General features: G+C 41.5%; 1 protein-coding gene and 1 pseudogene across 7 annotated transcripts in view; one reads left to right on the plus strand and one right to left on the minus strand.

Moving 5' to 3' along the window:
• The first annotated feature begins 3,582 nt into the window (after nt 1-3,582).
• The window catches only part of SPOCD1 (SPOC domain containing 1), a 33,256-nt gene continuing 10,137 nt past the window's right edge, over nt 3,583-26,701 (plus strand). For 2 of the 7 annotated variants that reach the window (XM_081585971.1, XM_081585972.1), the window contains exons 1-4: nt 3,583-3,634; nt 4,188-5,374; nt 25,473-25,514; nt 26,505-26,681. In XM_081585971.1, the coding sequence (XP_081442097.1) occupies nt 4,226-5,374; nt 25,473-25,514; nt 26,505-26,681 (1,368 nt within the window). In that variant the 5' untranslated portion in view covers nt 3,583-3,634; nt 4,188-4,225. Of the gene's footprint in view, nt 3,635-4,187; nt 5,375-25,472; nt 25,515-26,501; nt 26,682-26,701 lie in introns of all 7 variants that reach the window. The other 5 variants (XM_081585974.1, XM_081585975.1, XM_081585970.1 and 2 more) reach the window with 4 other exon arrangements.
• On the minus strand, nt 20,695-21,268 carry LOC145540859 (large ribosomal subunit protein uL13 pseudogene; annotated as a pseudogene).

The raw sequence follows: 26,701 nt of genomic DNA on the forward strand, positions 1-26,701 counted from the left end.
ATAAACATAGATGCAAAAACCCTACTAAACTGTATTAAATCAAATGTGGTGGTGTTTGTTTTTTAAAAAAATCATACTTAGCTAAGGACTATATTAGTAATGCAAAGATGGTTCAACATTAGAAAATTCTATCAATACATTTTATTGCATTGTTTTAGGCAGAAAGGTATCAAAAGATGTGAAGCAAACATACAATAAAATTTGCCTCATTAATGCAAAAAGTTTTCAGTAATAATAACAGAAGGGAATTTCCTTAACGTAATATATATTACCTACCAAAAGTCTACAGCAAAAATTGAGAAACCTTAGAAATTTACCATTTAAGTAAAAAAAAAGTACCGTGCATCTGTTCAAGATGGCATTCGAAGTTCTACACAATGCAAGAAGATTAGAAAAAGAAATATGAGATATGATGAAAACGCAGTCTAACTAAAAGATATCAAATAAAAAAGGGAACTGTAACTCTAATGCAATACAAGATGAAACTGTCATTATTTTCAGACCTAATGATCATACAGTTACATATAATTACAAGAAACCAATAGAAAAATTACTACAATTAATGAGAGAGTTCAGCAAAATTTCTGGATACACAGTCCACAAAATATAATTGCCTTCCTTTTCATTGGTAATAAACAAGTGGAAAAGTAAGAAGAAAAAAAGCAACAAAGATTACAGAGCACAAAATAATTTAGTAAAAATGCACAATATTTTTGTGGAGACAATCACAAAAGTGAATTGAAAACCTGAAAGTATAAAGAGAAATAAATCAAATTTATAGGTTAGAAGACTCAGTATTATACACATTCAGTTATACCGCCAATCTGTACATTCAATGAAATTTTAGTATAAATCACAACAGAATTATTCAGGGAACTTGAAAAAATTATTCTACCATTCATATGGAAGAATAAAGGTATGTAGACAGCTAAGACAGTTATGAAAAATAGGAACCAAGCTGGGGATAGGACTTGCCTCCAAGGTATCAAGATGTTATCACAAGACCATAGAATTAAAATAATGGCATATTAGTTAGGAATAGACAACTTGATCACTGGATCAGAACAAAGAATCCAGAAATGAACCCAGGCATTATTGGGAACAAAGTATACATCAGAGACCTCATGAATCAGTGGAGGAATCAGCAAACAACTCAGTAAAGAGCATTGGGCCAAAACCTGGCAAAACTTTACCTTGATTATTTTGCATGACAATAAGACATTTAGAATATCAGGAGACAGTGAGACCTGCTGGGTTTCTAAACCAATTTACTAAAGGTAAATTAAAAGAGGTAAACATAGGATTAATATAGGTTAAGGATTTAGACCACATATCCAGCACTCGGTTTCCCTCATTAACATATTTTTGCTTTTTAAATTCAACATCATGTCTTTGAGATATTGGATAGGCTAAAAAGTTCGTTCGGGTTTTTCCATAACAATGTATGGAAACCTTGGCTTGAAGTAGCACTATTTTTATCAGTCACATTGTCCTTTTATCCTCTATGCCATGTGATACCTCTGCTTCTCCTTTCCTTGTCCAATTGTGGGAGACTTTCATTATCTAAATGGGCCAGAAAAATAGTCTACTTGGTCTTAATGGCCCTGGTCCATGTTTCTGCCCTCGTGACCAGGACATTCCATGGTGGGAAGTCATCTTCAAAAATTTTTCTTTAGAGCAGTAGTTGTGGTCATTGGTAACATCCAATCTCATCTCTTAACCTCATTTGTGACCTTGACAGCCATATAATGAGAGTTTTCAATATGGATCACACTACAGCTTCCTTTTTTTTTTTTCTTAAAGTAAATTTTATTTTCTAGAAGAGTTTTAGATTTGGAGGGAAAAAATGAAGATTGGTACAGAGAGTTTCCATATACCCAGCACCCAGTTTCCCTCATTAACATTTTCTTGCTTTCTAAATTCAACATCATGTCTTTAACATCCAATATCTTTATTGGATTGGCTAAAAAGTTCGTTCGGGTTTTTCCATAACATCGTACGGAAACCTGTATGAAATTTTTGGTCAACCCAATATTTGAATGTATTACTTCTAACTGAATGTAGTAATCCCATTGACTGGAAGCTTCTCATAGTCTCACATGGCACAAGTTTCATGCTGGGGAATTTCATCTCCCTCTCAGTCAAATCTCTAGTTCTGCACTGAAAGTATTTCCATAGTCATAATGTTATAAATGGGGCTTCCCTGGTGGCTCAGTGGTAATCTACCTGCCAATGCAGGAGAGAGTTAATCCCTGGGTAGGGAAGATCCCCTGGAGGAGGGAATGGTAACCCACTCCAGTGTTCTTGCCTGGAGAATCCCATGGACAGAGGAGCCTGGCAGGCTACAGTCTACGGTTTTGCAAAGAGTTCGACAAGACTGAGCACCTAACACATGACAACTAGAGAAAGCCTGTGCACAGCAATCAAGACCCAGAGCAGCCAGGAATAAATTATTTATTTTAAAAAGTCGGCAACATTTCTTTTAAAAAAGATATATAAATTTATTTGGCTGCATTGAGTCTTAGTTGTGGCATGCAGGATCTTTAGTTGCAGCCTGTGAACTCTTAGTTACTGCATGTGGGATCTAGTTCCCTGACTAGGGATCAAACCCAGGCCCCCTGCATTGGGAGTGTGGAATCTTAGCCACTGGACCACCAGGGAAGTCCCAGATGGAAAATATTTTTTAAAAAATTTCAAGAAAGACTCCAAAAGCAAAATTTGGATTTCCTAAGCACATGCAAGATATTCATACAGGATTTACACTGTACAAGGTATTATAAGCAGTCTAGAGATGACAAAGTATTTGGGAGGATGTACATGGGTTACATACAATGGCTATGTCATTTGGTGTAAGGGACTTGAGCATTCCAGAATTCTGGTGTGCTTGAGAGTTGGAGAACCAAATTCCCCAAGCAAAGGGACAACTGTAATAGCAACTAGCAGAAAAACAAAAAAATATATAAATATAAAAGACAAAAACTGGGAGCAGCAAGGGGGAAGGATTGGTAATGAAATCACACAGCAGTTAGTCAATAGATAATGTTAGCCTAGTGAGCTGCAGTTCATGGGGTGGCAAAGAAAGGAACACAGTTGAGTGACTGAACAACAAAGACATTAATAAACCATGGAATAGAGGTATGAGTATATTATTCATAGTCACATGGATAAAGAAAGAAAGAAAGTTGTTCCCAAGAGCTGGGCAAGTGAGAGGACATTTTTAGGTTTTTACTTCTAACCTTTTTGTCGAGGTTGGGTGTTGCGTGTTCATCTACATGAATTATATTTGAGACAACAATAATTAAAATAAATAATTGAGGACAAAGTCTAGATCTGATTCTGACATTCCTCTAGAGGTTCAGGTACTTTCAGTAACACCCCATTGCCATGGTATCAAGATGAAACTCACGCAGGCGTTCAAGGCCCTTCCTCGCCAGGCACTGCCTCCCGGAAGCCCTTGGGTGGAAGAGGGCGCCCTCTGCCGGAGAAGCGACGGCAGGACGCCCGAGGTCCCGCCCTTTGCGTATCAACAGACTCCGCCCCCATCCCTCGGGGCTCTCCGTATCACGTGATCTGAGCCCCTTTGCACCTGGGTGTTGAACCCCAAGAAGTGGAGCCCAGAGACCTCAGAGCCCAGGTGAGAGCGAGTGGGTCGGTGGGTTCTGGGTTCCCTGAGCGGTGGGAGACTGCCTGGTGAGGCTGGGAACGTGACTGGGAGTGTCTGTCAGGCGCGGCCCCATGTGAGAGTGATGGGCAACTAACCTGAGTGATTTAGAGCTGGGCTTTTTGTCGGGGACCGAATTCCGGTCTTCCACTTTTTATCTACGCGTGTCCTTGGGAGAGTCACTGAATCTCAGTTTCCTCGCCTGTGGCTGCCAGCATGAAATGAAATAATGCACAGAAGTAACATAATTCATAAATGATAACTGTTGTTTTTAAAGCTCATACAAGCAAATGTGTGAACTCTCAGAAGAGGAGAAGACCTTATAAAAGGTGGCTGTAGCTCAACCCTGTTTGGGGACAGGCCTCCCCTCCCTCACCTGGGGCGCTGTGTCCCGCTGGGGTGCTTATGTCAGTGGTTCCTGGGTGCCCTGGAGGTGCTACCTCTAGGGAGGCTGCCTCCGAGGTTCCCATTGGCCTGGTGTCCTGAGTGGGCCGGCAGGTCAGACCCCCGTCTTATCTCCTCACAGGGCCTGCCTTCTGCATTGGGCCCTGGAGGCGAACAGACATGTCTCAGGAGGCGGCTCCAGCAGGCCCCAGCACAGAGGACCCTTTTCTCAGTCCCCTCAACAGCCTTGGACTTTTCCAGGACGGTGTGGAAGAAACCAGCTCCACATCAGGCCTGGCACCAGACCTGTCAGGAGAGAGCTCAGGGAACCCCGTTTGTGCTGGCAGCAGGAAGACGGTCCTCAGGGAAGAGTCTTGTCAAGGTGCCAGCTCCCAGGCAGTGGGTGCTCCTGGGGCTAGCCCAGAGGCCACGGCCCATCCGGTGGTCCTGGGGCTGCAAGCTGTGGGACAGAACCAGGATTCGGTGCCCAGCCCCAGGCTCCGCCGTCAGCTGCCCACAGCGCCTGCCCAGGGGAGGCCTCAGGCCTTCAAGAGGGTCCAGATTATTCTGCACGACATCTTAGCTGGAAGATGTCCCAGGAATCTTTGTAGTGGATGTGTGGGGGCAAGAAAGAAAAGCAGGAAGTCTGAGACCTCCTTAGAGGGTCAGGAGGGTAGCTTCTTGTGGCTTGGTCAGAGCCCTGGTGGGGACAAGCCCCAGGCTGTGGGAGACCCCCTGCAAGGTGCTGATGTGGCACCCTTGGGAGGCCCGTGTAGTCCTCTCTCTTGCAAGGACACTGGGTCTGGGCCTGGACACCCAGGTGGAAGTTGGGTGGACTGTGACTCAGGGATTGAAAAGTTTGAATATTTGCCCACTGTAGGGGGTGGGACCCCCCCAGGCAGCCTCTGTGACCCTGTAAGCACCCCCGTGCCCACTGGAGGACCGTCACTTCAGCTAGCTGCTCAGGATCCTCTCCAGAGCCCTGAGCTGTGTCTGGAAGTGTCTGGAAAGGCTTCCACAGCACAGCAAGAAGCTGAGCACATCTTGAACCCTGGCGATGGTGATGGCCATGGCACTTTACACAACCAGGAGAAGCTGGAGGTCGTGGCTCGACCAGCGTCTGGGGGGAGGCCAGGGCAGACACTTGCTAACACCCGCTCCAGCAAGGCTAGCTCAAGCCCATCCACGAGGCAGAGAAATTCCAAGTGTGCTAAACAGTTGAAAATGGGCCCAGTGCCTGGTACCCAGGATCAGGGCACTAACAGATGCCCAGACAGCTCCAACCAGGACCAAACAGAAGAATCCAGCCCAGGAAGTGGCCCCAAACTGGTAAGTTGACTCTGAGAGGTTGGGATGGGAAGAGCATCATTATCTTTTGGTGTCAGTGAGTCGTGTGTTCAAATCCTGTCTCTGCCTACTTCCTAGCTGAGTGGCCCTGGAATATTTTTTAACCTGTTTCCTCATGTGTGGAAAGGGAATACTAGTTCCACTTTAATAGGGTTGTTTTGAGGATTAAATGAGATAATGGTGTGAAATAACGTACTTAGCACAGCATAAGGCACAAGGTAAATCCATCTATGTTAAATATGCTTTTCCTTGAGTGTTACAATAGTCCTATGAGATAGGCATTAGACCTATATTTCCATGTGGGGAAGCTGAGGCTCAGAGAAGTTAACAAACTTCTCCAAGCTCACACAGCAAGGGAGTCAGGGCCTAGCCATGTTCTCTGTATTCACTGCTTCCCTTTCCATTGTTCTTTTATTGATGATGATAATTGTAATTTTATTAATATTAATAATCATGGTCAATATGTTTATATACCAAGGGCAGAAGATGGCATTGCTGTGTTTGATGTATATTTCTGACGTAGTTGAATTTTTTTTAAATTGAAGCTTCATGTTAGTTTCAGGTGTATAGCATAGCAATTCAATTATATATAGGTAAGAGTCGGACACGACTGAGCGACTGAACTGAACTAACTGAATATATATGTATATATATATTCTTTTCAGATTCTTTTCCCTTATTGAATATTTGTATTTAATACAAAATATTGAGTATAGTTTCCTGTTTTATATAGTAGCTCCTTGTTGGTTATATATTTTATATATCATAGTCACATAGTTGAATTTTTATCACCTTGATTGAATATGTGTTGTGTGCTGAGTGCTTTTGATTTAGTCTTCACATGAAACCCAGAGAGGTGAGGTTACAGTCCCAAGGTCTCACAGCTGGTAAATGACAGAGCCAGGATGCAGACCCAGGCAGTCTGTCCAGAAAGCTTACTGCACTGCCGGCTTGTGCGCATTCCCCACTAGCATCGCAGTAGTAAAAGCACCTGGCATGTTTACCACATGCTGGGTACTATTCCCAAGCACTTATCTTCAGTCTTCCTAACACCCTAATAGAGTAGATGCTGTTGATATATACTCATTTTAATGATGCAGACACTGAGGCTCAGACGGGTAAAGTGAGTATGTCAAGGTCAAACAAGCAAATTAGTTGAACTAGAATAGGAACCAATGAGCTGCCTGTTGTGATTTATCACTATTTGATACTATAATTACATTAGAGATACTATTACATTATCTGTGTAAATATCACTCAAAACATTAATTTTTAATAAAAAATGAATACATGTTTATCATAGAAAATAAGGAGGAAATAAAAATCCCCATAATGCCAACAACATTCAGAGCTATCTCCTGTTGACATTTTGGTGTGTATATATATATCCTTTCTTCCATCTTTTTCATATGCATATATATCTTTTCTTTGCCTAGAAATGGGATCATGCAGATCAAAATTTATAACTTGATTTTTTAGGTATTAAAAATTGTTTTACAGTGAATTTGTTGACATAGAATGAAGAAATCCCTTTTAATGTCTCCTGACCCAATTGCCCTTTGTTTGATGTTAACGGTTAGCATCTTTCCAGTCTCCTTTTTTATGAACTTCTATACATATATGAATATCTGTATATTGATCGCACCTTTTTATATATAAGTAGTGCCTCATTGTTCTGGGACTTGTACTGTGATTTTTGAATGCTTTAGAGTTTGAAGACGTTTCCAAGTTGGCAAATCTGTGCTTTCCCTGAACCCTGCATCATGTCTGTCTACAGGCACTGCTGGGACCAGAGGATGGGCTGGGACTTGATTTTCTCATTTCTGGTCACTGTCATGTAGTTAAGACATGAAGCTCAGAGGCCGACAGATTGGCATTCAGGCCTGGCTTTGCTGCTATCTGAATGTGACCTAGGCAAGTGGCCTCACCTTTCTGAGCATAATTTCCTCATCTGTAAAAATAGAGGTAATAAAGTACTTACCTCATTGGGCAGTGGTAAGGGGCAAGTAAGATGACATGTACCTGTGTTCGGTATTTAGCACAGTGCCTGGTACAAGAAAAATACTCAAAAATGTTACCTGTTGTTGACTATACAGTTTTGTCCTTCTCCAAGGACTGCGGGGGTGAACCCCTGTGCATCTGGCTTCTCTCCATTTCAGATTATCTGTGTGGGCCAGATACCCAGAATTAGGATTCCTGGGTCTGCAGTGTTTTGAGGGGGTGTTTGAATTTGGTGGTGGAGGCAGGTGCCTGCCCGCCTTGATGGGAAGCAACCCACGGCTGCTCTCTCCTTCAGTCCCATCCTTGACTCTGTGACACGGTCCCTCATCCCACAGCATCCCAAACAACCAGTTTCCATGGCAACTGGTGCCAGCTGCAGGAGAAGAATGGAGGCTGTGCTGTGACAGGGATGGGTGGGTGGTTGAGGCCAAGGCTGAGTGGGGTGTGGGCAGGTGTGGGCATAGTGCCCAGCTGGTCTGGACCCCCTCCCAGGGCTCTGGCACCTATTCCTGGAGGCAGCTCGGCTCGTGTCAGGAGCAGATAGACAGGTTCAAGGTCAGGCTCTGCTTCTTAGATGAGAGAGACATCTCTTCTCTGAATCTTAGTTGCTTCCTCTATGAAATGGGGGGATCAGCTGGGCCCCAGAACTACTGGGAATCTGGTGTGAGAGGCTGGCTGTGTTGTGTTCTTTTGGTTTGAGATAGAGATTCTTGGAGGAGGGTGGAGAAGTTGGTTGAAGCATCATTTTCTTCTCTGTTTGATCCCCAGGGTGGTTAGTGAGATCCGGAGCCACTCTGTGGATGGGATAGCAGGAGACGTGGGACGGGCAGCTCTGCCAGGGCCCCCTGCTCTGCCCATCACAGTTCAGGAGGTACAGAGCTCCTCTGGCCCCACCTAGGCTCCCACGCTCAGGTACCCTGTCTGCAGCTACAAAGTATCAGGAGGTGTGTGAGGGAGGAGCACGTCTCCAGCAGATGGACAGCCAAAGAATAGCTCTTTTAAGTGCTTACTGTATACTAGGAGCTTCACATAGGTCATCATCTCATGTTTAATCCTCATAATAGCGTGAAAATTCAGTGTTAATGTGCTTATTTTACTGATTAAGAAAACTGGGATTCAGAAAAGTTAAGTGACTCACTCAAGGTCAAACAGCAAGTAAGTGGTGGAGTCAGGGTTTGAATCCTGGCCTGTTCAGTTCCACTCTGTGCCCTGAGCCCGGCTGCCAAAGGCCTAGCTACGGGATTTAAACTTTTTTCCCCTTGTGGGGGAGAATGCAGTTTATTTATTCTTTTAAATTAATTTTTATTGGAGTATAATTGCTTTTCAGTGTTGTGTTTCTACTGTACAAAGTGAATCAGGTACACGTATATGTACATTCTCTCTCTTTTAGATTTCCTTCCCACTTTGGTCACCACAGAGCACTGAGTATTTTCCTGTGCTATACAGTAGGTTCTCACAGTTCTCTTTTATACATAGTAGTGTATATATGTCACACCCAATCTCCCAGATCATCTCATCAATGCTTTCCCTCTTGGTATCTATAACTTTAATCTCTACTTTTGTGTCTCTATTTCTGCTTTACAGATAAGTTCATCTGTATCATTTTTCTAGATTCCATCTAGTATATGATACTTGTTTTTCTGTTTCTGACTTACTTCACTCTGTGTGACAATCTCTAGGTCTGCCCGGGATTTAGATTTTTATGGGACTTTATTTGTTCAGCACACAGGTGTGCTCCTCCAGGGTCTCAAAGTCCAGTGGAAAGGAGACAAAGTAACCAGAATTGTTATACGGGTAGAAGCCTGGCACGTTCTGGATCCCCAGAGGACGACTGAGTCATCCCTGGGGAGGAGTGAGAGGGAGGGCTTGGAGGTAGGGTGGAGCAGATGAGGAGTGGCTGTTGGAGCTGGGTTTGGGCAAAGAAAGGGGGTATGCAGCAGGCCAAGACGTAGGAAGAATATCCCAGGAAGAGGACAGAGAACATGCAAAAGTATAGAGGCAGGAGGCAGCCTGGAGCATTGCAGGAGAGGAGCAGTAGGTGGGATAGGGTCAGAGAGGAGGAAGGGGGTAGGAAAGATCAGTGATCATAACATTGCTTTATTTTGGGGGGCTCCGAAATCACTGCAGATGGTGACTGCAGCCATGAAATTAAAAGACACTTGCTCATTGGCAGGAAAGTTATGAGCAACCTAGACAGCATATTAAAAAGCAGAGACGTTACTTTACCAACAAAGGTCCGTCTAGTCAAAGCTATGGTTTTTCCAGTAGTCAAGTATGGATGTGAGAGTTGGACTATAAAGAAAGCTGAGCACCAAAGAATTGATGCTTTGAACTGTGGTGTTGGAGAAGACTCTTGAGAGTCCCTTGGATTGCAAGGAGTTCCAACCAGTCCATCCTAAAGGAAATCAGTCCTGAATGTTCATTGGAAGGATTGATGTTGAAGCTGAAACTCCAATACTTTGGCCACCTGATGGGAAGAACTGACTCACTGGAAAAGACCTGGATGCCGGGAAAGATTGAAGGCGGGAGGAGAAGGGGACGACAGAGGGTGAGATGGTTGTATGGCATCACCGACTCAATGGACATGAGTTTGAGTAAACTCCGGGAGTTGGCGATAGACAGGGAAGCCTGGTGTGCTGCAGTCCATGGTGTCGCAAAGAGTTGGACATGACTGAGCAACTGAACTGAACTGAACTGAACATTGTTTAAAGAGAACTGGAGAGACTGAAGTGTGGTCAGGTACCAGGAGGGAATCTCTCAAGGGCAGGAACCAGGGAATCTTAACAACATCAAAGTTGACAGAGAGAGCTTTCTGTCTTCCAGGCACTGTTCTGAGAGCCTTGAATAATGATAATAATCCTTGCATTGACACTAGGAAGTTGATAACTGGTATGATCCTCATTTTACTAACAAGAAAATTGAGGCACAGAGAGGTTAAGTAACTTTCCCAAGATCACACAGATCCTAGGTATTGGCAGCAAGTATCCTATTGCATGAATATGGCACAATTTATTTATTCCTTGACTCCATGCAGGCATTTGGGTTGTTTGCAGTTTTTTGCTATTACATCTGGTGCTACTGTGATGAACGGTTTTGTATGTTTCTTGGTATTATATAGGCAAGAATGCCTCTATGGAATATTCCTGGGAGTGAAATTGCTAGGTTATAGAGTGTACGCATCTTCAACTTAGTGCCAGATGTGTCTAAAATGGTTGAAAATAGTCTGTACTCCCATCAGCAGTGCCAAATTCTAGTAGCCCCATATCTTTACCAACACCTGATATTATCAAACTTCAATTTTTGCCAAAGTGAGGATATGCTATGGTGTCTCAGTGTTGTTTTAGTTTTCATTTCCCTATTACTGAGGAGAGTCTTGGCATAAATTGTGGTATTTTCTGTTAAGTCTTTTGCCAAAAAGTTTCGGTTGTTTTTACTTTTTCTTATTGATCTGTAGGAGTTTTTTAAATATGTATATATTCTAGGTACTATTCCATTGCACGTTATATGTTTTGCAAATATGTTTTCCCAAAGCTCATATTTTTACTTCTTTATGGTGTCTGTTGATAGGTAGAAATTCTTTTTTTGTTGTTGTTGTTTGGCCACACTGCATAGCATGTGGGATCTTAATTCCCCAACCAGGGATCAAAACTGTACCTCCTGCAGTGGAAACTCGAAGTCTTAACCACTGGACTGCTAGAGAAGTCCCAGAAAATTTTAATTATTAAAAATTGTTTTATTGTGGTAAAACATACATAACATAAAATTTCCCTTTTAAAACCGTGTTTAAATGTACAGTTCAGCGGCATGAAGTGCATTCACATTGTTGTACAACCATCACCAGTATCTATCTCCAGAACTTTTTCATCTTCCCAGACTGAAATTCTATACCCATTAAATAATAACTCCCCAATCTCCTCTTCCCCCAGTCCTTCATAACCTCTATTCTACTTTCTGTCTTTTTGAAATTGACTATTTTGGTACCTCACATAACCGAAGTTGTACAATATTGGTCCTTATATGTCTGGCTTATTTCACTTACCGTGATGTCTTCAAGGTTCATGTTGTAGTATGGGTCAGAATTTCATTGCCTTTTTAAGGCTGAATTAACATCTCATGGTATGTATTTACCACATCTTGTTTATCCGTTCATCTGTTGATGGACATTTAGGTTATTTTCACCTATTAGCCATTGTAAATACGCTGCTGTGAACGTGCATGCAGGCTAAGTTGCTTCAGTCATGTCCAACTCTTTGCAACCCCATGAACTGTAGCCGTATCCAAATTTCCAATAGTCTCATAAGGATGATAATTTGTTTTTATACTTTTTTTTTTTTTGGTCAGGGTCTAAATAAAATCTATATGTTAGAATTGCTTGATATGCTTTTTAAGCCTCTCTTAACCTATAGATGGGACTCCCAGGTGGCTCAGTAGTAAAGAATCCACCTGCCAGTTCAGGACACGCAGAAGATGCAGGTTCAATCCCTGGGTCGGGAAGATCCCCTGGAGGAGGAAATGGCAACCCACTCCAGTTTTCTTGCCTGGGAAATCCCACGGACAGAGGAGCCCGGGGGGCTGTCGTCCATGGAGTTGCAAAGCATGAAAGACGACTGAACGTGCACACCCAGCCCATAGAGCTCTTTCCAATCTTGCTTTTTCTGAACTTTTCAAAGTTTTTTAAATTAAAAATCTGTTAATTTTGTATTGAAGTATAGCTGATTAACAATGTTGGGATAGTTTCAGGTGCATAGCAGAGCACCTCTGCTATACATATAAGTGTATCCCTTAAACTCCCCTCCCATCCAGGCTGCCACATGACATTGCGCAGAATCCCCTGTGGTATACAGTAGGACTTTGTTGGTTATCCACTTTAAATACGGCATTGTGTACATGTTAATCCCAGACTCCCTAACTATCCCTTCCCCTCGTTCTTAACCTCCTTGGCGACCATAAGTTTGTTCTCTAAGTCTCTTGAAGTCTGTTTTTGAAGAAACTAAGTTAAGTTGTAGCTTATTGCATTTCCATGGTATATAGTGAGACCTGATCCTCTGTTTTCTGTGTTTTTCTGTGAAGTGGTGGTTGAAACTGGAGCTTTGATTAGATATAGATTCAAAGTTCTGGGCTGACTAATTTGTTTTTAGTGTGGTCTTTTTTTTTTTTGTCTTTTTAAAATTATCTTTCTCTTTTATTAGTTTTTTTATTTTTATTTTTTGGGAGGCAGACTAGTTTGAAAGCATATAATGTCTCATTTTATTTCTTTGTATTTTTGATGTACTATAAAATGGTAGTTTTTTAAAACTGCAATTTCTAGCTATTGATGGTATATAAAATGCAATAGATCTTGCAGAAATCTTTTATTTATATAATTTATCTGTTAGGATTTTGTTTGTTTTCTATGTAGACAGTCATGAAATGTGCAAATAATGACAATCTTGTTATTTCCTTTGCAATTCTTACATTTCCCCTACTCCCTTTCCTTATTGTGCTGGTTGAGACCTTTATAGTATTGTATAGGCCTGTATAACATTGAATATAAGTGGTGATAGCAGGGACCCTTGTCTTGTTCTGGAGTTTAAAGGGAATGTGGTCACCATTTCACCAGTATATTTGCTATATTTGTATCAGGGTAAGGGAACTCCCTTCTATTACTGATTTGCTTGTTATGAATGGAAAGTACATTTTAAGAAATATATTTTCTACAGTTTTTGAAATAATATGACTTTTATTCTCTTACTAATATCAGTGCATTTAAAGAGCTGGATTTTTTAAATGTTAAGTCAATCTTTCATTTCCAGAATAAACCCCAACTGATCATGTTATATCTTGGTTATGTTTTATGAAAACATAAACATGTTTTGTGTTTGTTTTCAGAACATAATTATGTATCTTATGTTTCTTGTTTGTGTTTTCATGTTGATAGTATTTGGTTTGGAAATTTTGTGTTTCTGTTGATGAGTTAGTTAACTGGCCTGAAATGATTTGTTCTCATACTGTCCTTGTGAGGTTTTGGTATTCAGTTTTGCAGCTTCAAAGAATGAATTGTAGACTGTGTTCTCTTTTCCCATTTGCTGCAGCAGTTTGTATAAAATTGAAATTATTTGTTCTTTGAACATTTCAGTAGAATCACTGGTTAAAAATAAATCTGGACTGGTGTTTTCTTTAGGGAAGATAATTCCTCCCCTACTGAGTCAATTAATTGTATGCGTATGTGTTTATTCAGTTTTTAAAAACTTTTTCATTGAGTCAATTTTGGTAAGTTATAGCTTTCTAGAAATGCATCCACTTAATCTGAGTTGTCAAATTTACTTGCATGTTGGCATAAAGTATTTTACAAATCCTCTAATTGTTTTTAATATCATGATTACTTATTGCAAATATTGTCTTGTTGTACCTTCCCTCTTTTCCTTATTGTTGCCAGAGAGTTGTCCGCATTTTGAGTCTTTTCAAAGACCCGGTTTTTGGTTTTGTTGACCCTGTCTGTTGTATGTTTGTTTTCAGTGTCACGCTTCTTTCCATTTATTCTCTTATTTTTATAATATTTTGAGAATAATGCTTGGTTCATTGATTTTCTCTATTTCGTTTCTAATAAAGTCATTTAAAGTTACAAAGGAACCTCTGATGATCATGTTAGCTGCATCCATATACTCTCGTAAATAACCTTTCTTATTATAATTCAGTTCTCAGTATTGCATAATTTTTACTACATTTTTTATTTGGCCTGTTACTATTTAGAAGGGTATTTCTTAATTTCCATTCATATGAGTTTCTTTCTTTACTTTCCTTCTCTCTATTTTTTTTTGTTATTGCTTTTTAAAATTAATTAATTAATTTATTTTTGACCGTGTCGGGTCTTCATTGCTGTACAGACTTTTCTCTAGTTGCGGCAAGCAGGGGCTACTGTCTAGTTGCTGTGCTCGGGCGTCTCATTGCAATGGTTTCCCTTGTTGCAGAGCACAGGCTCTAGGATGCAAGAGCTTCAGTAGTTGTGGCACGTGGGCTAAGTAGCTGAGGTTCTCAGGCTCTAGAGCACAGGCTGAACAGCTGTGGCGCATGGGCTTAGTTGCTCTGTGACATGTGGGATCTTCTTGGACCAGGGATCGAACCTGTGTCTCCTACATTGGCAGGTGGATTCCTTACCACTGAGCCATCAGAGAAGCCTTTATTATTGCTTTTTAACTAATTCATATTGTGGCCTGAGAAAGTGATCTTTATCTGAGTCGTCTGATGTGGTAGCCACTAGCCACTTGTCTCTGCTGAGCACTTGAAAGTTGGCCAGTCCAAACTGAGACATACTATAAGTGTAAATACAATACTGGATTTCAGTGACTTAGCTACTGAAAAAAAGAAATTAAAATTTCATTAATAACGTTTTATATGGATTATTAGGCTTGTCATATCAGCATGCATTTTAAAAAACATCAAAATTGGTGAATTCTTGTGTTCATTTCAGTCACTCAGTTGTGTCTGGCTCTTTGCGACCCCATGGACTGCAGCACACCAGTCTTCCCTGTCCATCACCAACTTCCAGAGCTTTGCTCAAACTCATGTCCATGGAGAATGTGATGCCACCCAACCATCTCATCCTCTGTCGTTCCCTTTGCTTCCTGCCTTCAATCTTTTCCAGCATCAGGGTCTTTTCCAGTGAGTCAGTTCTTCGCATCAGGTGGCCAAAGTATTGGAGTTTCAGCTTCACCATCAGTCCTTCCAATGAATATTCAGGACTGATTTCCTTTAGGATGGACTGCTTGGATCTTCTTGCAGTCCAAGGGACTCTCAAGAGTCTTCTCCAACACCACAGTTCAAAAGCATCAGTTTTTTGACACTCAGCTTTCTTTATAGTCCAACTCTCACATCCATATGTAACTACTGGAAAAACCATAGCTTTGACTAGATGGATTTTTGTGGGCAAAGTAATGCCTCTGCTTTTTAATATGCTATCTAGATTGGTCATAGCTTTTCTTCCAAGGAGAAAGCATATTTTAATTTCATGGCTGCAGTCACCATCTGCAGTGATTTTGGAGTCCAACAAAATAAAGTCTGTCACTGTTTCCATTGTTTCTCCATCTATTTGGCATGGAGTGATGGGGCAGATGCCATGATCTTAGTGTTCTGAATGTTGAATTTTAAGCCAGCTTTTTCACTCTCCTCTTTCACTTTCATAAAGAGGCTCTTTAGTTCCTCTTCACTTTCTGTCATAAGGGTGGTGTCATCTGCGTATTGATATTTCTCCCCACAATCTTGAATTTTTGTGTAGCTATTTTAATATTGAAGATGAAAGATAAAAAGAAACATTTTCAGCATACTATGCTTTATTATTTCAAGAAAGGTAAAAACACAACTGAAATGCAAAAAAAGATTTGTGCAGTGTGTGGAGAAGGTGCTGTGAGTGATTAAACATGTCAAAAGTGGTTTTCGAAGTTTCATGCTGGAGATTGCTTGCTGGATGATCCTCTACGGTTGGGTAGACCAGTTGAAGGTGGTGCTGATCACGGTTTAGTTGTTAAGTTGTGTCTGACTCTTGCAACCCCGTGAATTGTAGCCCCTGTCCATGGGATTTCCCAGGCAAGAACACTGGAGTGGGTTGCCACATCCTTCTCTGGGAGATCTTCCCATCGAAGTTGGTAGGGATCAAATTGAGGCATTAACTGAGAACAATTAATGTTACACCCAGCTTCCCAGGTGGCTCAGTTGTAAAGAATCTGCCTGCCAGTGCAAGAGATACATGAGATGTGGGTTCGATCCCTGGATCAGGAAGATCCCCTGGAGGAGGAAATGGCAACCCACTCCAGTATTCTTGCCTAGAGAATCCTGTGGACACAGGAGCCTGGTGTGCTGCAGTCCATGGGGTCGCAAAGAGTTGGACACCACTGAGTGACTGAGCGCGCCACGTGAGCGTAGCCGACACACTCAGGATATCCGAACCAAGCCCTGAAAATCATTTGCACCAGCTTGGTCATGTTAATGGCTTCGATGTTTGGATTCCACATAAGTTAAGCAAAAAAAACCCTTCTTGACTGTATCTCTGCATGCGATTCTCTACTTAAACATAACGAAAACGTTTCATTTTTAAAACAAAATGTGACAGACGATGAAAAGTGAACACTGTACAATAATGTGGAATGGAAGAGATCTTAGGGCAAGTGAAATGAACCACCACCAACCATACCAAAGGCCAGTCTTCAGCCAAAAAAGGCTGTTGTATATATGATGTATATACGTTGTATAAAAGGCTGTTGTATATATGTTGTATATATGATGGGATTGGAAGGGAGTCCTCTATTATGAGCTCCTTCTGGAAATTCAGACGATTAATTCCAACAAGTATTGCTCCCAATTAGATCAACTGAAAGCAGTACTTGATGAATAGCATCCAGAATTAGTCAACAGAATATGTATCAGGATAACACAAGACCACATGTTTCTTTGATAACCAGGCAAGAACTGTTACAGCTTGGAGGGAAAATTCTGATTCATCTGCATGTTCACCAGACACTGCACCTTCAGATGTCTATTTAGTTCGTCTTTATAAGATTCTCTTAGTGGAAAAAAAATTCAATTTCCTGGAAGACTATAAAAGGCACCTGGAACAATTCTTTGCTCAAAAAGATAAAAAGATTTGGGGAGATAGAATTATGAATTTGCCTGAAAAATGGCAGAAGGTAGTGGAACAACCACTGAATAGATTGCCCAATGAAGTGCTTGGTGAGAATGAAAAATGTGTCTATCGTTTTTAACTTTAAAACTGAAGGAACTTTTCGGCCAACTCAATACATGTTGAAATGATAATGTTTTGGATGTGTTAAGTAAAATATAAAATGAATTTCGTTTGTTTCTTTTTTTTTTTTAATGTGGCTACTAGAAAACTTGAAAATACACCTATGGCTCACATTCATATTTAATTGGGCAGTGTTGGTCTAAAAAATACTCGTTTTTTGAAACTTGCTGAGATTGCCTTATGGTTTAGGCTGTGCTTAATTTTCATATATGTTGCATGTATACTTGAAAAAAATATGCGTACTCTAGTTGTTAACAGTTTTCTATATATATATGTACAGATTAAGCTTCTTCACTGTTTTCATTGAATCTTTTTTCTCCTGACTGATTTTTTTTCAGCTAGATTTAACAATAATTAAGAGAAATACTACAGAGGTTCGTGACATTGTACAGGAGACAGGGATCAAGACCATCCCCCAAAAAAGAAATGCAAAAAAGCAAAATGGCTGTCTGAGGAGGCCTTACAAATAGCTGGGAAAAGAAGAGAAGCGAAAAGCAAAGGAGAAAAGGAAGGATATTCCCATCTGAATGCAGAGTTCCAAAGAATAGCAAGGAGAGATAAGAAAGCCTTCCTCAGCAATCAATGCAAAGAAATAAAGGAAAACAACAGAATGGGAAAGACTAGAGATCTCTTCAAGAAAATTAAAGATACCAAGGGAACATTTCATGCAAAGATGGGCTTGATAAAGCACAGAAATGGTATGGACCTAACAGAAGCAGAAGATATTAAGAAGAGGTGGCAAGAATACACAGAAGAACTGTACAAAAAAGATCTTCACGACCCAGATAATCACGATGGTGTGATCACTCACCTAGAGCCAGACATCCTGGAATGTGAAGTCAAGTGGGCCTTGGCATCACTACGAACAAAGCTAGTGGAGGTGATGGAATTCCAGTTGAGCTATTTCAAATCCTCAAAGGTGATGCTGTGAAAGTGCTGCTCTCAATATGCCAGCAAATCTGGAAAACTCAGCAGTGGCCACAGGACTGGAAAAGGTCACTTTTCGTTCCAATCCCAAAGAAAGGCAATGCCAAAGAATGCTCAAACTACCACACAATTGCACTCATCTCACATGCTAGTAAAGTAATGCTCAAAATTCTCCAAGCTAGGCTTCAGCAATATGTGAACCGTTAACTTCCAGGTGTTCAAGCTGGTTTTAGAAAAGGCAGAGGAACCAGAGATCAAATTGCCAACATCCGCTGGATCATCAAAAAAGCAAGAGAGTTCCAGAAAAGCATCTATTTCTGCTTTATTGACTATGCCAAAGCCTTTGACTGTGTGGATCACAATAAACTGTGGAAAATTCTGAAAGAAATGGGAATACCAGACCATCTGACCTGTCTCTTGAGAAACCTGTATGCAGGTCAGGAAGCAACAGTTAGAACTGGACATGGAACAACAGACTGGTTCCAAATAGGAAAAGGAGTACGTCAAGTCTGTATATTGTCACCCTGTTTATTTAACTTATATGCAGAGTACATCATGAGAAACGCTGGGCTGGAAGAAACACAAGCTGGAATCAAGATTGCCGGGAGAAATATCAGTAACCTCAGATATGCAGATGACACCACCGTTATGGCAGAAAGTGAAGAAGAACTTAAGAGCCTCTTGATGAAAGTGAAACAGGAGAGTGAAAAAGTTGGCTTAAAGCTCAACGTTCAGAAAACTAAGATCATGGCATCTGGTCCCATCACTTCATGGCAAACAGATGGGGAAACAGTGCAAACAGTGTCAGACTTTATTTTTTTGGTCTCCAAAATCACTGCTGATGGTGATTGCAGCCATGAAATTAAAAGACGCTTACTCCTTGGAAGGAAGGTTATGACCAACCTAGATAGCATATTGAAAAGCAGAGACATTACTTGGCCAACAAAGGTCCGTCTAGTCAAGGCTATGGTTTTTCCAGTAGTCATGTATGGATGTGAGAGCTGGATGGTGAAGAAAGCTGAGCGCCGAAGAATTGATGCTTTTGAACTGTGATGTTGGAGAAGACTCTTGAGAGTCCCTTGGACTGCAAGGAGATCAGTCCTGAGTGTTCATTGGAAGGTCTGATGTTGAAGCTGAAACTCCAATACTTTGGCCACCTGATGCGAAGAGTTGACTCATTGGAAAAGACCCTGATGCTGGGAAGGATTGGGGGCAGGAGGAGAAGGGGACGACAGAGGATGAGATGGTTGGATGGCATCACTGACTTGATGGACATGGGTTTGGGTAAACTCTGGGAGTTGGTGATGGACAGGGAGGCCTGGCATGCTGCGATTCATGGGGTCGCAAAGAGTCGGACCTGACTGAGTGACTGAACTGAACTGAAGAGAAATACATAAAATTTTCTTGCTACAATGTGGATTTGTCGTTTTCTTCATGCTTTGTCAATTTTTACTTTATGTTTTCGGAGGTTATGTTATTAGATGCTTATACATTTAGAATTGTTTCAGCTTCTTAGTGAAACTACTAGTCATTATGTAATAAGGTCTTTGCCTCATTATTTTTTGCCTTAAAATCTGTTTTATCTGATATTAGTGTAGTTACAAAACTTTTATTTTGGCTAGTATTTACCCGCTCACATATTACTCCATTTTTTTCTCTTAACCTTTTTGCATCACTGTGTTTTAGGAATAGGTTTTACAAATATCTTTTTTGCCTTTTAAAAATTTTATTATTTTTAAAATTTAATTTTATGTTGGAATACAGTTGGTTAACAATATGTTTCACGCGTATAGCAAAGTGATTCTGTTATATATGTATCTACTCTCTTTCAAATTCCTTTATATCTTATAAATGGATTTTCTTTTTTAAAGATCTGGTAATTTTTGTATTCATTTGAAGTGTTAGTCCATTTAGATTTGTTGTAGTTATTGATTTATTTGAACCTGTTCCTACTGCCTTATTTTGTACTTTGAATATACCCTGCATTTTCTATACACAGTTCAAATAAAAGGGAGAAACCCTTTTATTACCTCCTTTTATTTATTTATATTTTCTTTAAAAATATTTGATTAATTTTGGATCACAAAATATAGGGAAGACACAGGGACAATGCCTTTGACCCCTTGGCTGTACTTTCCTTCCAGAGATACCTTTTAGAACCCCAGCTTCGTGTTGCCCAACCATCGTTTCACATCCTAGCAGCTGCAGAGTATATATCCAACCATGTGGGAAGCTTAAGCAGACTCCCTGTACTCAATGTGGTGTCCCTTCCAACTAAGTCTGCCAGCTCACTTTTGCCAGTATTGCAACAGCGCTGATTGCTCCAACCGTCTATGTCCTAAAACTCTCATGAAGAAATAGATCTTAGGCAAGTTATGCCTGCACAGCCCTTAGACCATGTAGACAGCACAGCCCTATCTACACTTGCAAAAAGGCCTGTCTTAAACAACCATGAGAAAGGCCCCTCTGCTGTACCCAGTCTTCTAAGCCCCAGGCTGCCTGTGGCACCTGGATGGCAGTCCCTGGGGGTCCCCCCACAGCCTAGTGTGATGGAGGAAGGCCAGGCCAGGCCAAGCATGAAGAATAAACCATTTTATTGGGCTCAGACAAGAAATCCATGGGTCTTGAGGACCTCTGTGAATTTGTCAGTTTTCTTCCTCTATGTTCTTTTCAGCCTGCTTCCATAGCCTCATTAGCTACTACTATCTCCGATAATAGTACTTGGCCTTCTCTTTTCTCTTCTCCTTCTGGGTGGCTTTTACTGCCTGGTACTTCCAGCCAACCTCATGAGCCAGGTCTCCTAGGTAGGCAGACTTCCGCCTAGGCTTCAGACGCACAACCTTGAGGATGGCAGGAACCACCATCTGCTTTTTCTGGTCATAGGGTGGTGGGATCCCTTCAAACACCTTGAGGTGGTCCAGAGCGGCCTGGCCTCACTTGGTCTCGTGGAGCAGCGTGCCTCAGTCCTTTGGGGGTTCGGCAGTGGTAGGGGCTGCAGAAAGGGGTTGGTGTTTATCCGTTTGTGGAGGAAGGCCAGGTAATTCAATTTATTTCTGTAGAAATTGCCAGAGATGCTGATGCCCTCACAGCACATGACTACAACCTTCTGGCCCAGAAGCACCTGCTTGGCCATGATGGCTTCGGGCATTGAGCACAATGACCTGCCCTTCCATCATCTTTGGCAGCCAAGTGGGGCTTATCGCCTCCTTTTAGATTGACTGCTTTTTCTTATTCCGTTTTATCTCTCTAGTAGTTTGGAAGTCTTCTGTGTCCTATTTATATTCTTTTGATGTCTGTTAGAAATGTCAACAGAAATACCTAGGCTATCAAAGTATAAAGGTAGTTATTATCTGCCTCTGAAATAACAGGATCTTGGAATGCTTTAATTCCAGGCATGCACCTTTCCAGTTTATGTTGTTATCTAGGAAGTTAGTCCTCAGTTATTTTTCCAATACCACAAATTACCCAAATATTATTGTTTCATAGAATCTGTGTTTGTTTAGGTTTAACCACATATTTATCATTTTCTTTGGTCAGAATTCCTCTTTGCGGCTCAGCTTTTCTGGCTGAATCATGTTTTCTTCCTTTTGCCTCAAGTTCACCCTTTAACGTTTATTAAGAAAGATAAAATTATTTTAAAAAGCAATAACTCTCTTGATTTTTCTGTATGATATCTTTATTTTTAAATTTTTAAAACTTTTTTTAAATTGAAGTATAATTAATTCACAGTGTTGGGTTAGGTTCAGGTATATAGGAAAGTGATTTGACTCACTGAATCTGTTCTTTTTCAGATTCTTTTCATTAAAGCACAGGGAACTATATTCAATATCTTAAAATATATACCTATACAGTAGGTCCTTGTTGTTTATGTATAGTAGTGTGTGTATGTTAATCCCATACTCCTAATTTATACTCCACCCTGCTATCCTCTTTGGTAACCATAAGTTTGTTTTCTATGTCTGTAAGTCTATTTCTGTTTTGTAAGTTATGGTATCTTTATTTTATCTTCGTTCTCAAAAAATATTTTGTCCGGGTGTACAATTGATAGTTATTTTCTTTAAGCACATTGAAAATATCATTCTGCTATGTTTTGCCATTCATATTACTATTGAAAAGTTAGCTGTTAGTTTAACTGCCATTTCTTTGTAGGTAAAATATCTTTTGGTGAGCGGCATTATAGTGTTGGGCTTCCCAGATGGTACAGTGGTAAAAAATTCACCCGCCAAGATGCAAGAGACACTGGTTGGATCCCTGGGTTGGGAAGATCCCCTGGAGTAGGAAATGGCAACCACTCCAGTATTCTTGCCTGGAAAATTCCATGGGCAGAGGAGGCTGGCGGGTTACAGTCCATGGGGGTCACAAAAAGTTGGACATGACTGAGCACACACACATATTATAGCGTTAGTGGTTAAAGGTGTGGCCTCTGGAATCAGACTGTGCTGTGTGCTCAGTCGTGTCTGACTCTTTGCAGCCCCATGGACAGTAGCCCACCAGGCTCCTCTGTCCATGGGGATTTTCCAGGCAAGAATACTGGAGTGGGTTGCCACGCCCTCCTCCAGGGGATTTTCCCAACCCAGGGATTGAACCCAGGTCTCCCTAATTGCAGGCAAATTCTTTACCATCTGAACCACCACAGAAGCCCAAGAAGACTGGAGTGGGTAGCCTAACCCTTCTCCAGCGGATCTTCCTGACCCAGGAATCAAACTGAGGTCTTCTGCATCGCAGACAGATTCTTTACCAGCTGAGCTACCAGGGAAGCCCCCTGGAATCAGACTGCCAGGATTTAAATCTTAGATCTTTGGTTTACTAGTTGTTTGACACTGGGGAAACTGACTAGCCTTTCTGCACCTCTATGTGCCTCAGTTTCCTGTTCTGTAAAATAAGGACAATAATAGTACTGATATCTAACTCATAGGGTTGTGATGAGGATTCAGTGAACTAACATGGAGAGTATTCAGAATAGTGGTAGCACATTGTCAGTGCTAGATGGTTAGCAAAGTGTTAGATGGTTATTTTTTCTCTTGGTGCTTTTAGGATGTCCTTATCATTACTGTGGACCAGTTTCACTGTGATGTGTCTAGGTGTGAATTTACTTTTACTTAAACTTTTTGAAATTCACTAAGCTTTTGGAATCTGTAAATTGTTGTTTTTTATCAATTCTGGAAAATTCTTAGTCATCTTTCTTCAAATACTCCCTCTGCTCAGTTCTTTCCTTCTGGAACTTTGGTTTGAGTGAAATCAGTGCTTTTCACTCTATCTTTTGTGTCTCTTTGATTGTGTTTCACAATCTCTGTGCTGTGAATAATTTGGATAATTTCTTTAAACCTATCTTCTAGTTCACTAGCTTATTTCAGCTATCTAACACTGTTAGGCCTATATACTGACTTTTAAAATTTTCATGCTTATTATCATATTTTTCATTTCCAGAAGTTGTGTTTGGTTCCCAACCAAATATGCTTGGTCTTTTATATGTATTTTTGCCCTTCATCATATGTTTGGACTATAAAGAAAGCTGAGCACCAAAGAATTAATGCTTTTGAACTGTGGTGTTGGAGAAGACTCTTGAGAGTCCTTTGAACTGCAAGGAGATCAAACCAGTCCATCCTAAAAGGAAATCAGTCCTGAATATTCATTGGAGGGACTGATGTTGAAGCTGAAGCTCCAGTACTTTGGCCACCTGATGCAAAGAACTGACTCACTGGAAAAGACCCTGATGCTGGGAAGATTGGGGGCAGGAGGAGAAGGGGACGACAGAGGATGAGATGGTTGGATGGCATCACAGACTCGATGGACAGGAGTTTGAGCAAGCTCTGGGAGTTGGTGATGGACAGGGAAGCCTGGCATGCTGCAGCCCGTGGGGTTGTAAAGGGTCTGACACGACTGAGCCACTGAACTGACTGATATGTTTGACCTCTCCTTTTCTTTTTTTTTTGGCTGCACTGCGTCTTCATTGTGGCGAGCAGGCTTTCTCTAGTTGCGGTGTGCCAGTATAGTTGTCCTGAGGGCATGTGGGCAAATCCATGTCCCTGAATTGGAAGGCAGATTCTTAACCACTGGAAGACCAGGAAAGTCCCCTCCCCTTCTACTTATTTAAGCATATTATACATACAAACATTGTATTCTTATCTGATAAGTCTAGTATCTGAAGTCTTTGCCGGTCTGATTCTGCTGCCTGTTGTTTGGAGCCTCATAACAATGGTATGTGGACCCCTGAGAACAGGGGCCAGCCTAAAGGTTTTAAACTGGGAAAGACCATTCTTAATCTCTTGCCTGCTTTCCTTCCCAGATATCCTGTTTTCTTGTCTCCTCCCCTTTTTTTTCTCAATTTACTTTTTTGAAAGGCTGATTCAGTCCCATGGTTTAAAAAAAAAAAAAGTGAAAAACCTCCTTCCCAGCTCCCAGTTCCTTTCCTACTGGAAGCCTCTGTTACCAGGTTCTTATGGATACTTCCAGAGGTATTTTATGCAGATGCAAGCAAATACAAATTAAAAATTCTTTCTCTTTTTAAAGCAAATGGTAGCACACTACACACATTGTCCTGAACTTTCTAATTTTAAAAATAGTATGTAATTGTAAAAGAAACACATGCTCATTTTGAATGACATAAATACCCAAGTGTCTACGAGTAGAAAGTGAAAGTCCCCCTGGAATTTCATTCCCCAGAGATAACTGTATTATGCATCTATAAATATATATTTACATAAATCGGCTTATGTAACACATACAGCTCCATAACCTATTTTTTTCTTTTTCCCCAAACTATACAGCTTGACATCTTTCCATGAATCTTACCACATCTGTCAGTGCTTTCCACATAGCCCAGCAGTTAAATGCCTGGACTTTGGAGTCAGACAGAACTAGATTCTAATTCTAGCTCTGCCGCTTAGTAGCAACGGAACTTTTCAGAGCCTCTCTGAGCCTCAGTTTCATCATCTGTAAAATGGGGATAGAAATAGTACATAGTCCATGGTGGTGTTCAGAGACCTTAGTAAGATCATGTATGACATGCTTCCTCCACAGCCAGCTGCTTTATAAGCCCTCAACAAACGATGGTTTTTGCTATGATTCACTCTTTTTAATGGCCACTTAGTTTCTGGCCTGGAGAATTTCATGGACTTTATAGTCCATGGGGTCGCAAAGAGTCAGACACGACTGAGCAGCTTTCACTTTTAGAATCCATAGTATGATGTGTCACTATTTACTAACCATTCTCCTTTTGATGGACATTGGATTGTACCCCATTTTTGGTTACAAATGCCAACCCAGTGAACACTGAATATCCATCTTTCACCTTTGTATGGGTGTCTTCTTATGAATTCACTGCAGGGGGGGTCACTGGGTCCTTTGAATTCTAATCTTTCTATCCTCTTTCTCTCCAAGGAGGCAATGAGAATGGCCCATGGAGTGAAGCTTGTGTGTTACGTAGGTTTTTGCTTTTTATTACTGCTCTTCTTTCTCCCTCTTCTGAGGTCTGGTGGGGTGGGAGGGGTCCTCCCCAGAGACAGACCCAGCCTCTCGCCCCTGCCTGCCCTCCTCCAGAGATCCCCACTCACTATGATGTGAATCTCAGACTTCCATTTTCCCCCAAACCTTGGAACCTGACTATTCATGATCATTCACTCAAGGATTAGTTTTCAGATGCATCTACTTTCAAAACAACTCCTGGTGACTTGTAATAAATTGGAAGAATCAAAGCACACTTAAATGGGATAAAAGTCTAAAGAAAGCAAGAAAAGGGCAAGGAGAAGGGGAAATCTTGTTACTAACAACCCCTTACTCTACCAATCCTGGAAAGGTACAACTGCTAGGTTTAAAGTTAAAACTGAGCTTCCTGGTGGCCAAAGCAGAAGGGGGAGTAGAATAGATTCTATAGGTCATTGGAAGACCCAGAACTACTTTGCCCCTTGAATGGGTCATGAAGGGCTTCCTTTCTGGGCAATAGAGGGGTGATCAGTAGGCTTTCAGAGGGGTAATGGATATGTTCACCATGTGGCTGCTTCAAGGACAAAAGGCAAGTCACTGACCCCCAAAAAGGGGCCTGACAGAGATTTTGAGAAAGAGAGGGTGGACTCAGAACAGACTATGAGCCCCTGGTAAGACGCATCTCTGGTCATAAGGGTGAGAAGGGTCTCGGTACAGGGTCCAAGTAACTGTGAACGTGGCTGGGAGGAAGGGCGAAGCTGAGAGGATGAGAATGAAGTCAGGCCCCTTTCCTGGGATGGAGGCCAGGCAGCCAGCAAACATTTACTGAACCCTACTGTGTGCCGGGCCTTTTTCAGGCAGTGGGAGTACAGTGGGGGCCAAGACACACATGCTCTCTGTCCTCATGGAGCTTACAGTTCAGCGGGGAAGAGAAAGGACTGTAAATTGCAGGTGAGGTTAGTGATCTGAAAGGCACTTCTCCCCTAGCAGGTTGATTCCGAACCAGTGATCTACCTCCTGGGAGCTGTGAGCTACGGCCAGGCATGGGGGCAGCTACCCCCAAAGCTGGAGGTTCTGGAGGACATGATGGAGGCCTACTCAGCCTCATCTGCCCAGAGGCCCAGAAGGAAGAAAAGGCGCATGGCCCGGGGCCGCGTGAGGCGCCAGGTACAGAACAGGGTCTTTAC

Source organism: Giraffa tippelskirchi, chromosome 3 (assembly GCF_054371585.1).
Source record: "Giraffa tippelskirchi isolate mGirTip1 chromosome 3, T2T-mGirTip1v1.2.pri, whole genome shotgun sequence".
Taxonomy (NCBI): Eukaryota; Metazoa; Chordata; class Mammalia; order Artiodactyla; family Giraffidae; genus Giraffa; species Giraffa tippelskirchi.